The 17905-nt window shown below is 44.6% G+C and overlaps 1 protein-coding gene across 1 annotated transcript; it reads left to right on the top strand.

Annotated features, from left to right (window-relative positions):
• Positions 1-8212: 8212 nt before the first annotated feature.
• On the top strand, positions 8213-9586 carry LOC136834157 (zinc finger protein OZF-like). Its single transcript, XM_067096422.1, has 2 exons — positions 8213-8458; positions 8563-9586. Exons 1-2 carry the CDS (start codon positions 8213-8215, stop codon positions 9241-9243), a joined length of 927 nt encoding a protein of 308 aa, XP_066952523.1. The 3' UTR covers positions 9244-9586.
• The last annotated feature ends 8319 nt before the right edge of the window (positions 9587-17905 follow it).

Genomic DNA, 17905 nt, shown 5'->3' on the forward strand with positions numbered 1-17905 from the left:
GCCCTAGTTTTTCGGAGAACTTCGCAACGATTCGTCATCACAAGGATCCCCGGGAAAGGACCGTGGCTCCCCCAATGAATAATCTTCATCACTCGCAACCCTCGCAGTTCCCGAGGGGCCGATAGTGTCGGGGGCTGCCACAGTCCTTGCTTGCGAGATCGTTCTCGACCAGATGAATTCTTTTCTTCGGACAAGGAGTTCATTCAGGTCGAGACACCAAGCTTCTCCCCTGCCTCGACAGAGTACGAATTCTTCGTGCCTCGGAGGGCCTTGCTGACTGCAGTTCTGTGGGCAGTTCTGGTGCTAAGAAGAAGGACTTTGTCCCAGTTCGTATCTCCGGTTTCGTAAGTCCCGAGTTGGCTCAACCCTTAAGAATGAACTTTTACTTGGTTCTGCCTTTCTCTTTCAGAGATTTGCCAGATACCTTGGTAACCAAGGTTCATACCAGGGCACTGCCTTGTTCCTTGGACAATGGCCTTGAGTTCAAGCCAGCCCCCCTCAACTCCTAAGAAGTCCCAGGCTTCGGAAGAAGATTGTGGAACACATAGCCATCTTCCCTTCTAGGAAAGTGTGCATAACTGTGTCTCTTTCCACCCTCTTTTCCATGGGGAGGAGGGAAGAAGGGAAGAGAGAAAGAAGTATCGACTGGGAAGAAGTTCTCCTACTGCTGATGCCTGGATGAAATGATGCTTATCAAGTCTCTGGAGCTGGCAGTGACATTGCCGAGACCTGGGAATGGATTCCTTCAGCAGAAGTATCTATTTCCCTTAGTTCTCGGCAATTCTTTTCACCGAACTTCCATCCCGCTTCCTCTCCCTTGCTCCCGATTCGGGAAACGACAGCCCGGCCAGAACTAATTGTCTCGGTATCCTGTCATCTTGCAGAAGCTTCCCCATGGTGGAGAATGGAAGTCTGCTTCCTTTTCCCCGTCCTTCTTTCCTCTTCGATGTATGAGGAAAGAGTTAGGCTAATGCTTGACTGAAGGAACCTTCAAATATGCTTGCATGTTCCCCTCACATCTTGTGTCTGCTCAAGGATTCACCGACTGAGGAATAGGCGCACGCTGGTGGGACTTTGCCTTGAAGGTGTGTGACCGAGACGATTAGTACCTTCTCATCACTGTCCTGGGCTCAGGGCAGCGCTTTTGTCCATCCGAGAATTCGGGATGAGTTTTGCGACACTCAGTGGTTTCGTTGAACAACAAAACCACAGTAGTGGCATTTGTCGACAAACAGGAGGCAATCGTTTTTCCTCCTGTTTCATCTCGACATTTGAAGGTACTCGAGTGTTCTATAGCGCACTCAACAGCTTAATTAACCAGATGCATTCCCGGTGGGGATGTACTGGTAGGCGAGCTTGGCCTCGGGTTTCAGTGATCAGGACGGAACGTGCTGTTTACTCTTTTCTTCATGAAGATTCATGAAGAGAATGCTCGACTGAGAATCCCTACCCTCGTTCTGTTGCCTCCCTGCACAACAAGTCGGTAGCTTTTCTTGCTCCTTCATACCAGACCCAGGGGCCGCTATAGTGAAGCATGCTGTCTTTTTGGGGAAAAATTCGATATCTACGTTTTTCCCTCTGTATTTGTCTGTTTCGCTAGGGGTTCACAAGCATTGCTCACCCCGAGTCACAGACAAATGTTTGAAGACTTTGCCTTTCACCTGACCTGATAGCCGAGGCATCGAGAAGAGTTCTGCTTGAGGTTCTACTTGACGCAGCCTCCTGTAGCAGCTACACAAGAAACAGTTCTTCAGGCAGTACATCCCTGTGTGTTCAGGATTGGGAGATCTTCCAGCTTTCTTTGCAAGCACAGGCTTTCTCGCTGAGCGGCAACAGATATAGCTGGATATCTCTTGAAGTCCTCTGCAACACTGTCCCAGGGACTGGATCCGTCTTTGCTGGTGGGTGTCATTGATGGAACTTCTTCTTGGGTCAGAGTCGCTCTTCAGGTCTGGACTTCCTCGTCTTCTCTGCCGAGGGTTGCTTCTCTCCCTTTCATTTGTGAAGAACGCAGGCCCTTGCAACCTAGTCTTCTATCTAAAGTAGCCTTCTTCTCCTCAGTCAAGATTTCAGTTTACTTTTTCGTCTTGTTTGTTTGAGAAGCCATGACTCTGTTATTGGGTCTTGCTGTCCCAGAGAAACTGTCCCTGGGAAAACATCAGCATAGAGCGGTATTTGCTAACCCTAGGAGATTAGGGTTCATCTTTGTGTCCCATGATTTGCACTATGCCCAGTACGAGTATGGAAGTAGAACAGTGTTAGAGATGTGAATTACTGAAAAGTTGGACCATCTAAACTAATTTTTCTCGATCCAGCCTTGGCTTAGAAGATGGGAGAACTGGTGAAGGGGATCATAACCTTGACTTTCTCGGGGTTAAGGGATTTTGGACTCCAAACCCAGGGATTGGCATCTGATTGTTCCTTGGTTGGAGTCCTTCTTGTTTCCTGTCCCTCCTTGGACTTTGTTTTGATGATCCAGATCATTCATTCTCATTTGTCCTATTAGAAGGAGCTGTGGTACTCGACTTAACAAAAGACTCAAATCCATCGGCATCTAACCTGGATGTCGTCCTTCGTTTTCCTTGGACTTTGTTTTGAGTCCAGATCATTGTTCTTTCTCCCAAGGAAGAAGTGTCTAACCTGGATGGACACATCTTCCTCCCAAGGAAGAATTGTCTAAGGCACATCTTCCTCCTGACTTCGTGAAGCGATCAAGGAGGTACTCGGCAGCTGACGACGACGATACCGGTACCTTCCACCCGAGAGCTCACAAAGCCGATGGCTTGGTCCATCCCTCGCATTCCAGAAGTTTCTGTTGGTCTGGAAGCAAGACGTGGTCTGATAGACCACGCTCTTGTCTTCCTGTGGTCTTGCCCACAGGCCCTTGGAACCTTTTTTCCTTGGCCCTGTGGTGGCTGCTCAACAAGTTGTGTTTTCTTACCCGGCTCCTTCAAGAGAACGAGTAGCATCTCGCCTAAGGTGTTGGTTTTGGAAGTGAGAAGGATTCCGAGAGTGACTGGCCTCTCTTCCTCCTCCTTCCCCATCCTCCAACTTCTCCTCCTTAGGGATGAGAATAGGACTGGAACCAATAGCTGACGGAACTGGCACTGATGCGGTAAGACGACACATCGAGCACCTGTTCTATTTTTCTTATAGAATCATAGGAGCAATTCCGCTCCTTCCTCTAGCAAGGGAGGAAGGAGAGACTGGCAATAAGGGAACCCTATCTCGGCTTTCCCTTACTGCCTCCGACTCTAGATCCTTCCAGCCTATTTCTTAGGAGTTACGTTTCCTCACTCATGCGAAAGGGTCCAGTATCTGACATTTGATCTTGCAGTTCCTACACTCCGATCAATATGTCAGAGGCACGGTACTCCCCGCTCTTTCCAACAGGAGGAGTAGCCCAGGTGTACAGAACTCCAGTCAGTTCAGGAGACTCGCTCAGGTTCCTCCCTCCAACCAGTGAGTCTTCCTAATGTAAAGGACTGGCGGTTTGTTTATTGTGTCGGAACAAATCACAATTTTTGAAAGTAAATTGTATTTTTCCTAACTATACAAACCTAAGGTCCTTTACATTACATACTGTGCCCACCTCATGACACCCCTCAATCTGAACCTGGACCGAAAGGCAAACTGGAATGTTTACATCTGGGCAGGCGGTTATCCCCGCCTACCTGGCGGTAGTTGCTGCCTAACCACCTTGCTCAAGAGTTTAACGGCCGTTTCCAGCCTACGCCTGAAAGTAATTCCTAATGTAAAGGACCTTAGGTTTGTATAGTTAGGAAAAATACAATTTTCAAAAATTGTGATATTTTAACTAATGGGGGGGGTGGCCTTCTGGAACCCATCCCCGCAAATACAGGGGCTTTACTGTACACCATGAAGGGTATACACAAGAATTTGGAACGAAACTGGATTACTGTATATATTACTGTATGTATATGCATTCTCTGTTTCATGAACATTGTCTATTGCTGAGGCATGCGCATGAATCTGCACTTTGCACATGCGCATGATTATTCTTCCTGCTTCTCTTGGCGCGAGTTGTACGCCTTGCAGTACCCTCTCTGTGTATAGTACCTGTCCGCTGTATGGAATAAAGCAACTTATGACTCAGGATATTATTTCTCCATCCCTGCAACCTTCAGTCGTCTCTTACAAGAGATCATCACATATCACCATGGCGCAGTGAGTTAACCATCCAGCATTTTCAAGGGAACGCTGAATCCAGCATTCAGATCGAGCCGCCATTACCCCTCGATTGCCTGTGGATATTCTTTGATTGCCTGAGGATCCTACAGTGTTGGTGTGGTGTTTCTGCAGGACCTTACAGTGTTTGTGCAATGTTTGTGAAGTGCCAGTGCAGTGTAATATGAGTGCTTTGATTTTAGTGGGTTGTATTTCTTTTGGGCCCAGCCCCAGCCCACGCGGTGGGACCCCATTGACTCAAGTCCACCCAGCTAAGGAGCCCGAGGAACCCTCCCAGCCACCCACAGTGTTCACTCGCCACAAAGTAGAATTATTTACCCTCATAATTAAAAAAAAGAAATTCGCCTCGATCGCCGACTCTTCTTTTAAACTGTGTAGTCTGGTGACTCATAATGGCCAACTCACTTCAAGATGAACCTGGGGAGTGGCCGGACCCTTCAGTGGCCTTCACACCCAGTCCCACCCCGCCAGGAACCCTCCCAGACTGACCGCTCCCACAACTCCAAATGCTTCTCCTCCTGCCAGTGTTCACTGAGTTGGCTGCACGCCAGAGAGAGGAGGAACAACAAAGTAGAATTATTTAGCGAGAGAGGAGGAAGCTCAACGTTTCACCACCTGGTTGCAGCTACTTCCAGTCAACCCTGCCCAACAGCAAGCGACACCAGCAGGCTCGCAACAATTTCCTACACAACCCTCGGTGCCAACACCCACCCAGCCACCGCCCCCACAGAAGGCCATCGCCCAGACCCCGCCGCCCCGATATCCTGACGCTACATACCAGGTGTTTGGGGAATGGCGTAGACGCTGGGATGACGACAGCGTGATGGTGGACCTAGGGGCGTTGCCTACCAGGAAGCAGTTAATACAACTTCGTGTGTGCCTTAGCCTGGAGACACAGAGGATACTTGAACACATTCCCAACGTGCCACCAGACACGAACTGGAGTGTGGACGAGGCCTTGAATGTTCTCCAGGAACATATAAAGAACCTGCGGAATGAAGCTCTGTGATGCAGGGACCTGCTTTCCTGCAAACAGAGGGAAGGGGAAAGCTTCAATGATTTCTACATCCGACTGAAGCACATAGCAGAGGAAATCGACGCCTGTCCTGGCCATTCTGCTGCTTGTGAAGAGACTTCAGCTAAAAAAGATGATCATGGGAGTCAGGGACGAGGAGCTCACCCAGAAACTCATTGCTGTAGATGTTGCAGCGCCACTGGCCACCATGGTCAACGAATGTTGCTCCTGTGAGGCCTCACGGACAGCCACCAACGCCATACGTGCCCCTCCTCCTAGATTGTGTACCGTCTCTGCTTGCAAGAAGACCAAAAGACACGGCAGCAAGGGCACTACCGCACACCCAGCCCCTAAATGGGACACTTCATGCCTTTCCTGCACAAGGAAGCACAGCTCTGCAGACAAGTGCCCACCCACCGACAGGGTATGTGGAAATTGTAGCAGCAAGGGACACTGGCGTAGGACCCCAAAGTACCCTGCCAACCAGGCCACATGCAGACACTGCAGCAGAGTGGGCCACTACGACAATTGTTGCCGGCAGCAGACGAGTGCCAAGCAAGGCGGCCTGCCCAATGCCACGCCCCCTTTTAACAAGCCCTCCAAGTGTGTGGAGACCCTTTCACAACAACTTGGTGGAGACACCTATAGGGATGAGATTCCACAACAAGCTTGCCCCCCTCGCCATCGCTCATATCCCTCACTCTCACCTGTAGGGATGAGATATCCAAGATTATGATGCTGCCTGATCCACAGGAGCTTATAGGTATCAGTGATGGGCCCCCAGTACTTGGAACGAATATTTCCTACAAGTCTTCGGGATTCCCAGGACTGAGCTACAGCCTCCTGCCACATCAGTGACCCTCACGGCAGATGGGTCAAAGATGACATCGTCTTTAGGTACATTTTAATGGGCCACCCTGTCATTGGCAAAGGCGGTCCTGCCTGGATCTCACGATTCAAGTCTCCTGACCAGGCCCTCGCCCACACCCTTAGCTGAGTTGGCCATCATCCTGTCAAGCTTTCCACGGCTCATCCAGATGGACAGGTCACCCACATTAACCGATGTTATTGCTCCGTGGTGAGCTCCCCTCCATGCCAACACGACTGCTCACCCACTGCCACAAACACCGCATCACTCTCAACAGGCCCAGTGGCAGAGAATATTTCCAACCTGACGAACATGCCTTCCAGGATGTGCTTGTGTCTGAGGAGGACGATAGCAAAGGAGCTCCTGATTGCATCAGGCCGATGGCAGGTCCTCCCATGAAAATTCACCTCATAGGCAGGATGCAGTCCCACTCGAGGCTACCAAACGTCGGGCTCGACAAACCGTCTTCTGGCCTGGGATAGACCACACCCCACGGCAAATCCCAGCCAGCAGCGGGGTCCCTTCCATGAACCTGTCAAGAATGAACTAGACTCCTTTCTTGTGGTCGCTGACAGCCTCTCCGGCTGGCCTGTGGTTGTCCCTTGCAAGGGTGACACCACCGCCTCCTCGACCATACGGCACTTCTGCCGTTACTTCAGAGAGGTGGGTGTTCACCGATGGAGGACCCCAGTTTACCAGCAAAGAGTTCACTGACTTCAGAGTGTGTTGGGGTGTACACCACATAACCTTGTCGCCACACCACCCTCAGTCTAATGGACACGCTGAGGCTGCTGTCAAGGCTGTCAAGCACTTGATCCTCAAAACGGCCCCTACAGGAAACATCGACTGTGAAGCCTTTGATCGTGACCGCCTTGAGTTACGCAACACGCCCAGCCACTGTGGTCGCTCTCCTACCCAGGTACTATAAGGTCACCCTCTCCGTACGTGTGTGCCCGTCCCTCTTCAGTCGTTCACAGAAGATTGGCAAGAAAAGGCCCGTGACTTTGACCACCGAGCTGCTGCCAGAGCAGCTCAAGTGCAGCGCAACTACGACGCCCACGCCCGCCCCCTGCCCAGGCTGAATGTGGGCCAACATGTCCGCATCCAGGACCCAAAATCCCACTGATGGGACAAGATTGGGATCATGCGATTACACGAGTACGAGGTTGGCCTCCCAAGTGGTCGAGTGCCACGTCAGAACCGTCGCTTCCTATATCCAGTGCCTGATCCCGGTCAAGTTCCCAACTCTAATCCTTGTGGTCCTTAGCCCCAAACATAGAAAAGTCATCACTTCCCTCCAAAACCCCCTGCAGGTCTCCAAGATTAAACAGGCCTACATAGTGTACAGAGTCCACATGTGCCACTTATGCAATTTGCAATTTGATAAATTCACAGTACAGTATGTTATTGGGGGGTTGTCATGAACACGTGCACACCCCGGCGCACCACGATAAGGAATAAATCATTATGGAATAAAGCAACTTATGACTCGGGATATTATTTCTCCATCCCTGCAACCTTCAGTCTTCTCCTACCAGACATCATCACATATCACCAGAAACACCACTTGGAAACGAATGATTATCAAGTGATACAACACTATTTCAGTGAGTCTTTGAGGCATACAGCGTCGCTTAACATCCACGTCACAGGTCACTTGACAGCAAGATTATGTCCATCAGAGACGCACGACAGAATGAACAAAGTAGTTCCAATGAACTGTTGGTTTACAGACCCTTACGTGTGGACAATTGGTCATCTAGAAGACGGGAATCAAAGTGTCTGTGGAAATCATGACCTCAATATGGGCTCAGTATGATTGATGGGTTTACTATGAACAATAAATTAAAAGCTCCAGTTTTATGTGAATTTTTATAATAATCTTTCACCGTCTCACATTTCAGACTTTCCATCCTGAACGAGAAGTCGTTGATTTACGTTGCCAAGGTTTCGAAACGAATGGACGTCTAGCAATGAATTCAATTGCAAGCTCCTGTGAGATGTTGAATAAGTTCCCAAAATAGTAAAGAAAAAATTCTGGATATCAGATTTGTGTATTGGTGAAAAGAGAAAAGAAAAAATGAAATAAGACAAAAAAATGAGAGTGATAGAAGCAATGAATGACAGTAGAAGAAAGTGAAATAGTTGGTAATCTTGTAAATGAAAACGATGTTGGACGAAAGGCTAAAATGAGCATCTTGGAATGTCAGTTGAAAAGCGAGACCGAGGATCCAGTATCCCCGTCTCTCATCAAGAATGAAAATGTGGGTCTAGTGGGCAGTGGCAGTGATGCCGCAGCCAGGTATACCTCCGTATCTTTAGATTCAGTGACGGAAATCAAGACGGAACTGAAGACGGAAGTGGAGGTGTGTTATGAGTCTGATGGCGACATGGAGTATCACTGTGAGGATTTTAGGTCAGCGTTCGGAGATGAAGGCGATTCGCTGCCTGTCGGAAAAAAAGTCAGTGAGGGGAAGCCCTTGCGTGCAGGGAATGTGGGAAAGCCTTTTCCTCGAAGACTCCCCTGGAACGACATTTCCGGAGCCATACCGGGAAGAGGCCGGATGCCTCTGGTGAGTGTGGAAAGGCATTCGCCCAGAAGTCCAGCCTCAAAGAACACACGAAGGCCCGCAATGGAGAGAGGCCATACAATTGTGACAGTTGCGGGAAGTCATTCTCCAAGAGGTCACATATCAAGATCCACATGAGGAATCACACCGGGGAGAGGCCTTTCGTGTGCAAGGACTGTGGGAAGTCGTTCTCCAATAAGTCACATTTCAAGAGGCACACGAGGAACCACACGGGGGAGAGGCCCTTCGTGTGCAGTGACTGTGGGAAGTCGTTCTCCCAGAAATCGAATCTCACGGCCCACACGAGGAACCACACGGGGGAGAGGCCCTTCGCGTGCAATGACTGTGGGAAGTCGTTCTCCCGGAAATGGTATCTCAAGTACCACGTGGCGATCCACACGGGGGAGAGGCCCTTCGTGTGCAAGGACTGTGGGAAGTCGTTCTCCCAGAACTCGGATCTCAAGTGCCACATGGCAATCCACACGGGGGAGAGGCCCTTCGTGTGCAAGGACTGTGGGAGGTTGTTCTCCAAGAAATCAAATCTCAAGAGCCATATGAGGAACCACACGGGCTCAGTATGATTGATGGGTTGATTATGGACAATAAATTGAAAGCTTCAGTTTTATGCAAAGTTTTCTAATAATCTTTTACCTTTTCGTATTTCAGACTCTCTACTGCTCATTGGTACACCAGTGGCCAAAATCGTAAATATTATTTATTCCAAAACTAGCAAAATTTCAGTGGCTTTTAAGGTTTTACTTTATGATTTCAGTGATATTTCCCAAATCAAAAAGGATTAAATACAATAATCATGTGCTGATACTATCCACATTTTTTTCACAAAAAGGAAAAAATATTGTCAACATGAGGTTTTCAAATCAAACTCAAATTTTTCCAGAAATGGTAATAAAAAACTGTTTGATACCAGTTTTTCTTTAAAAATTATGATACTGTACATTATGTTAAGGACTTTGTAGAAATAAATATTTCTCACAAAATCATAGCATAAATGAATTTTCTGAATGATCAATAAAAAAAAAATATTTCTCTATTCTTCTAAGACAACTAAGAACTGTTAAAATTCATTCTGCAAATGAAATATTTCTGCGTGAATGATAAAGTTTACAGACTAAAGAAATTTGAAAACATTATTCAGTGCTATGGGGTTTATCATCACATTAATCACAGAGCCTTCATTCACTGCAATTTTCAACATATATGTATATATTGTTCATGTTTGTGCTGCCATGTGCTGCCTAACAGAGCATTCATTCGTTAAAGTGAAAAACTCAAAATTACCAATAAATGAAAAGGATTTTCAACTTAAGGTGTCCACTAAATTAAACACACACACACACACACACACACACACAAAACACACACACACACACACACACACACACACACACACACACATAGTGGCCAGAACGTTGCATGTTCTTAACGGGTATGGCACCTGGATATGCAGGAAGGTGACACTGTTGGCTTACAGTTGACACCACACAACAGGGACACAAAATCACGGATCTGGAAGAGCAGGAAAGTTGAACGCATACGAATGGAGTGGAGTTCACTCAGACAAAATAACAAGACACAGTCTTACGTAATAATTACCATTACATATAAACACACGTACTTGAATGAAATTAAAATGAGTCACTGTTGATCACAATTCCACCACAATTAAAATCACAGGAATCTCTGAGGGAGAGGAACAGGGATATGGTTACAGGAATTAGGAGAACGGTTATATAAGCACAGGTAGGGTTTAGTTAAGGGGCCAACAGACAACTTCCGATCACATTACCTTAGGTCCGTGTACAAGACGTGAGGTTTGTAGAGCCAAGTTTCTGCAGTAGGGCGACAGCAGAAGCATTGTCACTCAAGGTTCCTCACCAGAGGAGAATTCAACGAAATGCACGGGCACTGGTAGGCTACTAGGGCATCAGCGTGAAGAGGTGCGTAGCTGGGCAGGGCAATCTTCAGCGTAGAACTATTTCAAGTAGGATCGAGCGCATAATATCTCGGTGACTTCTGGACAGGGGGACGTCATCAGGTAATTCATCAGGGTGACGTTTGTGGGAGGCGGCTAGCAGGAGAAACCCAGTGGCTTGAAGCTGGAAGAGTAGACTAGCGGAGTAGCGTAAGGTTGGCTAGCGGGTGTGTGTGTGTGTGTGTGGAGTAACAGGAGGGTGACGTTGTAGAGTGACATTGTAGGGGTAACTAGCATGGGGTATACTAGCAGTGTGACTTCTGAAGAGGATCTAGCATAGGTTATACTAGCAGTGTGACTTCTGAAGAAGGTCGAGCAGTGTCTACAAGCAGTGAGACACCTGAAGGTGGACTGGCGAAGAATGGTTTGTAGGGGCCAGTACACATACCACAGTATGTACAGTAAACCCCCCGTATTCTGGGTCTCACGATTCGCAGACTTGCCCATTCCCGGATTGCTCTACGGAACGTATATACGCATTATTCGTTGACAATTCGCCCATTCACGGTATTTTTTCACTGATCAGTGAAATATTCACTAATTACTGTATTTTCATCTCATTTTCATGACTAAATGCACTCTTTGTGATAAAACTATTAAAATACTCAGGCACCCAGAAAGTGCTCGAGTTACGATAATTCGCCTTACGATAATTCGATTTTGCAATGGGGTAAGCAGTTAGTACCGATACAACAATATTTATGAAAAATATTTTAAAATTTCGTGTGGGAGCAGCGTACAACCAGGCAGCAAGAGAATGATAAAAGTATTGTTAGTAACGTTATACTCACGCGTAAATGCGCACAGCCATAAACAACTGTATGAGAAACTGTTGTTTTGCTTATCACTGAATAAGATAACAGCCGTTTTGCTTGTATTTCAACCATCGTTCGGTGGTAAACAGTTACCGTAGTTATAGTACAAATGACGTCAAGTAGAATAGGACTGATATATTTTTAAATTATACCCTTATTCAGTATGGATAAAAGAGCGGCAAGGAAACATACTGCTAAATTTAAGCTGCAAGTTATAGCTAAGGCTGAGAAAACAATGTTCGAGCTGCTAATGGCCATAAATTATCATACATAGGCAACATGGATGAAACTTGACTGTAATTAGAATTGGAGAGAAAGTATTTTAGTCAAAAATACTGGGCATGAAAGAACACATTACTGCTAGTTTTATGCCAATAAACAATAAATATCTAAAGCTTGTATTATGATGAAATCAAGTGCAAATAGCAAATGGAATTTTGATTTTTTTTACACAAAACAAACTCCCCCAGACGGCCAACGTCATCTATTAACGAAAAGAATAGCTAAATTCATTTCACAACGAGACGTGTTTAAGTTATATTTCAACTTAAAAACACTTTGTATAATGAAAAATAACCTTGTCTCATATAAATAAAGTATCTAGACATTCATTTTTGCTAACTAGAAGCTAGAAAAGGACTCTGATCTGAGTTTAATATGGCGAAATAAACTTACCGCATAATTGATTTCCAAACCGAAACATTGATCGCTATGATCACAATTTATAATACAAAAGCAATATAAGACTATATACAATATTATTGGATACAGTGAATTAAGGCATAACATTTTAAAAGACCCATGGAGAAGATGCATATTCGTTATGTTGATGTTTGTATAATACAATATGTGAATATAAAGTACAGAATAACGTAGGCTAGGCTACCGTATATGTATACGATGTACTATAGTGTAGGCTAAGCTAATTCTTGTTTGTTTTTCAATTTCTCTCGGTATTGAATTATTATGTCACTGCATGAACCTCCAGAATTAGCCGACATTAATAATTACTACACCGTGTATGTTTAGAGTATACATTATAGCGTAGGCTAGGCTACCATATATGTATACATGGTACTGAATACCCTAGAGTAGGCTAGGCTCTATTCAAGATGAGTTTTTTCCAACAAACAATGGGTTTTTTGGAACCTAACCCAATTGTAAGTAGGATAATATCTGTATAAGCATTTTTAGTTTTTTGTGTGTGATTGAACTATCAAAATGAGCAGTTCTAAGTGTTTTTAGAAGGGTTCTAAGTATTCGCAGATTTTAGGTAACTCATGAGGGGTTGTGATACGCATCCCCAAGGAATACGGGGTTGACTGATATATATATATATATATATATATATATATATATATATATATATATATATATATATATATATATATATATGTTATATGTACATATATATACATATATAAATATATGTATGTATATATAAGTATACCTGAGTTTTACCAGACCACTGAGCTGATTAACAGCTCTCCTAGGGCTGGCCCGAAGGATTAGAATTATTTTACGTGGCTAAGAACCAGTTGGTTACTTAGCAACGGGTCCTACAGCTTATTGTGAATCCGAACCACATTATAGCGAGAAATGAATTTTCTATCACCAGAAATAAATTCCTCTAACTCTTCATTGAACTCCGCCCATATAGTGACAGTCTGAAGCTCAATATCAGCCAACGAAGGGCTTATATATATATATATATAATATATACTGTATATATATAGATAAATGTCTTTTAATGTAATTCTATAATATGAATATAAGGGGTGCCCATAAAACACTATTTAACCCTGTTGCAACCATATAGCATTTTTCTGTGCCCCTGTTCACTGGAAAAATATGGACAGATGATTTTATTTCTTGGGTATATATGAAAATATCATTGCAACGTTCAAATAGTGTTATATGAGCCTTTTTATCTTCATATATAGATAAAGTTGTTAAGTATATCTTAGTTTAACCAGACCACTGAGCTGATTAACAGCTCTCCTATAAAATAAATCTAATATATTAGACTTACACACGTGGCTAAGAACCAACTGGCTACCTAGCAACGGGATATACAGCTTATTGTGAATAATACATTATGATAGAAATGAATTTCTATCACAAGAAATAAATTCCTCTAATTTATATATATGTATATATATATATATATATATATATATATATATATATATATATATATATATATATATATATATATATATATATATATATATATATATATATATATCAGTTCATCATTCACGGGTGGGTAGAGCTAAAATTTAGACACCCTGTTGGCCCAGCCCGATTCTCTGAGGCCAATGGAGAATTAGAGGAATTTATTTCTTGTGATAGAAATTCATATATCATAATGTGGTTCGGATTCCACAATAAGCTGTAGGTATTGCTAGGTAGTCAGTTGGTTATATACATAAAATAAATATAATATATATACACACATTATATATATATATATATATATATATATATATATATATATATATATATATATATATATATATATATATATATATATATATATATATATATATATATATATATATATATATATATATATATATATATATATATATATATATATATATATATATATATATGTTGCTATGAATGTCAGAGGATACTTACTTGATTCTGATAGCAAGGGATGAGCGAAGGGAGTTTTTTTATTTGTTACATGCCTGACTCAATATTAGGACAATTTATAGACAAACACGGGGATATGGATGGCTTTGGGCCTTCTTCATGTGAGGGAAAATTTACATAAACTCAGGGTTCTCTTAACTAATTATATTTACATAACAAACACAGATCAGAAGAAATTACTGGGCAGGTAATAATAAGGGCCTGCTAAAATAATGAATCCTACACAGAATAAATATTCTACACTGACGACGTCTTTGCAACAGGAAACATCGCAGTGGGGGTAGAAGGGGAACTGCACGTGGACAGAGCCGGGGGATTCCACAGTCAAGGCTCATCTGCAATATACGCATGACGGTTACTTGCAATAATAATAAGATGCTCAAATGGGACTGACGGATGCACAGATGGTGCCAATAACTCAGTTCAACACTGATGCATAATTACGTTAACACTGAGATCCAAAACAAATCACTGAAGGTGATCGCACAATGGAAAAATGAATGAAAAATCAGACGGAGAAATAACAGGAATCGTGACTGACTAAGTAACCTTATTTTGGTATATTACCTTCATCAAGATGACGGTGTCCTCGTTCGACAGGGTGCTGGCGATGGGGGAGAGAATTAAACTGCCACTACAGAAGTATACTGGTTTGAGCCTCGGGGTCAAATATGTGGAAGGTTCAAGGGACAGGCAAGGTTAAGGACATCTGCCCTTGGTGGAGTTCTGAGTGATTCTCTCTCGATTTCTGTTGCATCGACTATAAAAAACCTTCAGAGATTATGCTGTGGTGTCTCGCTAGATGGCGCAAAGGTCAATCTTTGTCACATTTTCTATAATGACCGCATGGCATCATTTAACCCTTGTGGAGGGTTTTAGAGCAGGGCAGGGCGCCAACTTCTCTTTTTGGCTCCACCCTTGCCCATTGTCTGGCGCCGTCGAGGAAGGCATCTGGAAAAGGCCTTAGGCAGTCGTTTGGACAGAGAGAAGGGTTAGGCTTAACCATTTGGGGAATGAAGGAGAGAGTTTATGAAGGAGCAAGTGGAAACCCACAGTTCTAGTGATTGAAACAAGTGAAATTATTTTTTAGTTCTTTCTCAGCTGTGTTACAGATGTAAAAACGGACACAGGTGGCCTGGAGAGAGGCTTCATTTGTTGCACCTCCCCAACCAAGTTAGCATTCACACCCTAGATCGGGTGAGAATGATTACCAGCAAGCAACCCCACTTGAAGACTACTTTACCTCTCTCTCATTTCCCCGTGGTGCCTTATGATTTAACTTAAACTTCTGCGTAGCAATTAATTTCAAGAGGCAAAACAACACTGACATTTAATACTTGCTGCTAGAAATGACATATTCTTATCAGTAAATTCCTATTACATTAAGGCAGCATTAATCCGAGTATTTTTCACAACGTAATGGCATAGTTAAAACAATGAATGAATACTAGGTTAATTCTAGAGATACTTCATGCACTCTAAATAATAATCAATTACGAATTTTGCACACATGCAGTTAGTCTGCCTTGAAGAGGCATTGCATTAAGGGCAGACGTGGTCTTGGTTAGGCGTTTCCACGATACTTGAGCAACAGCTGAGTGCCGTTCGGGCACTTTGAAACACAAGGTCGCGAGTTTGAGACTCGAGACTTATTTCAGAGATTCACAAAGAGAATAGGTGACAGATTCAGGGTAATCAATGATTGTTAATAAAAGATGATGATTAAACATGCCAAAATTACCTTCCTTAGCCTATGGAAAACGGCCAGGTTCATTCTTTAGCCCAAGAAGGCCACAAAGGTAGCTAGAGGGCGCGACTCCTCCGCCAGGATCATTTGCCAGCATCTGCAATAATGGGACTGTGCCAAGTTGGCACTCATATAATAATAACTAATGGCAAATCGTATTTTAAATGCATCATGTTGCGGTAGGCATGAAAGGGAAGTTGTAGGACTTATACAGTTGGCATATCTGTCAATGGCATCCTGCATTAGCAGAGGTGATTAAAGTAAAATGGGGCCTTGGTAAGGCATAAAATAAATGTGAGTAATAATCAAAAGTAAGGAAAGGAAAGAATAAGGGATAGAGTTATAAAGGAAATAAATAGGTGAAGGACCCTGACATCCTCTGCTGGATAGGATAAAGGGATGGCACTGTGCCATTTTGGCACGGGTGCCAGGTGAGCTCGGGGCTCTCTTTAAGCTACCTGGAATCATCCACGCCTGGGGCATTTCCTCCGCGGACCTCTCTTTGATGGTTTGTCTCAGTCGGGGAATCAGTGGGACCGAGCCCAGGGAGGGTATTTGAGTGCCCCCTGTGTCAGCTTCCTTGATGGCTGATGCAGGGGCCTTCTTTGCAAGCTTTACCATGATCCGTTGCAGTTCCTTGAGTTTATTGGCCATTTGAGACATGGCAGAATCCTTACTCACTGTTGTGTCTGCGGGGGACTGAGACAGAGTGGAAGTGGGAGGCGTGAGAGGCTCGCAGGTAAGAATGACCAGCTGAGGCACGGGTTGCGAGGCCACACCTTTCGGTGAGCTTCCGCTGTGGTCGGAAGGATCCGTCTCTCTTACTGGCATCGGTAGCGGAGCCAAGCCGGGAGAAGAGAGGGGACCCGGACTGGGATCTCTGGAATGGAGATGAGGACGTGCTTGGGGCGAGGTTCCTGGAATGACACACACCGAGACATGGAATGTGTAGCCCAGACCCTTGTCGACAATGGACACCCAAACCAGAATATAGAAGAGTCTGTCAAGGCGAACGTCGATAAATGGTACTTGAGGAAACTCGCCCTGATGCCCCTGAATGCATAGAGCTCTTCTATAAAGGACAATTTCATCATAAATTTAAAGGAGATGAGCGTGCCCTCAAGAAAATTGTTGAGGATAATGTCTGCCCCGTTGACCCCGATAAGAATATTCATCTGGTCATTTATTACAAGAGCAAAAAGACAAGCAGCCTGGTGATGCGTAGCAATCTAGCCCCCTCTCAGCAGGACCCCTTGAAGAAAACCAACGTGGTATACCGGTACTCATGCCCTGTCTGAGGATGCCTCGGTTCTTACATCGGTATGACCACCATGCATTTCTCCAAGAGGATTTCCTGCCACGCCCAAAAGGGAGCCATCTTTAACCATCCCAGGACCACCCATAACCAGAGAATTGCAAGAAAATATAGTCATGAATATGGAAATAATTGACTGAATTATGGACCACTGCCGCCTGCGCCTCTTGGAAGCATTGCACATTGGGAAGGAGAAACCAACCCTCAACATTACGCAGGAAACCTTTCTCCTCCCCACGGCCGCCAGGAGACCTGCACCGAGCAACCCCTATAGCGAACGAGGGAATCAAAATTCGGCATTGGAGGATCGAAATTCTCCCATTCATCCCCAGCACTACAACGCCGCTTGCACGCAAGACAAGCCCCGAACATTAACATGGGAGAGAAGGCTCCTCCCGAGATGACCTGTCCTGGGCAGCCAATCATAATTCAGCACAGATGAAGACCCCCCCCCCCAAATAAACACCAACCCAGGCGCCTCGCTTCTCCAGATCTTGCCTAACCACATCCAGAGGATGACCAACTAGTTGGCTGAAACATGTTGACGGTACCACAACCTGAAGTAGAACGTGAATCCAGACGACGAACGACTCCATGGATCTCTGATTGAATATTTCAGTAAAAGACTTCCCGCATTCCACACACGATCCTTTCTCCAATATGAATATTGGCACACGTGCTGACCAATGTTGCTGAGCCCGAAAAGCGA

This window comes from Macrobrachium rosenbergii, chromosome 53 (assembly GCF_040412425.1).
Source record: "Macrobrachium rosenbergii isolate ZJJX-2024 chromosome 53, ASM4041242v1, whole genome shotgun sequence".
Taxonomy (NCBI): Eukaryota; Metazoa; Arthropoda; class Malacostraca; order Decapoda; family Palaemonidae; genus Macrobrachium; species Macrobrachium rosenbergii.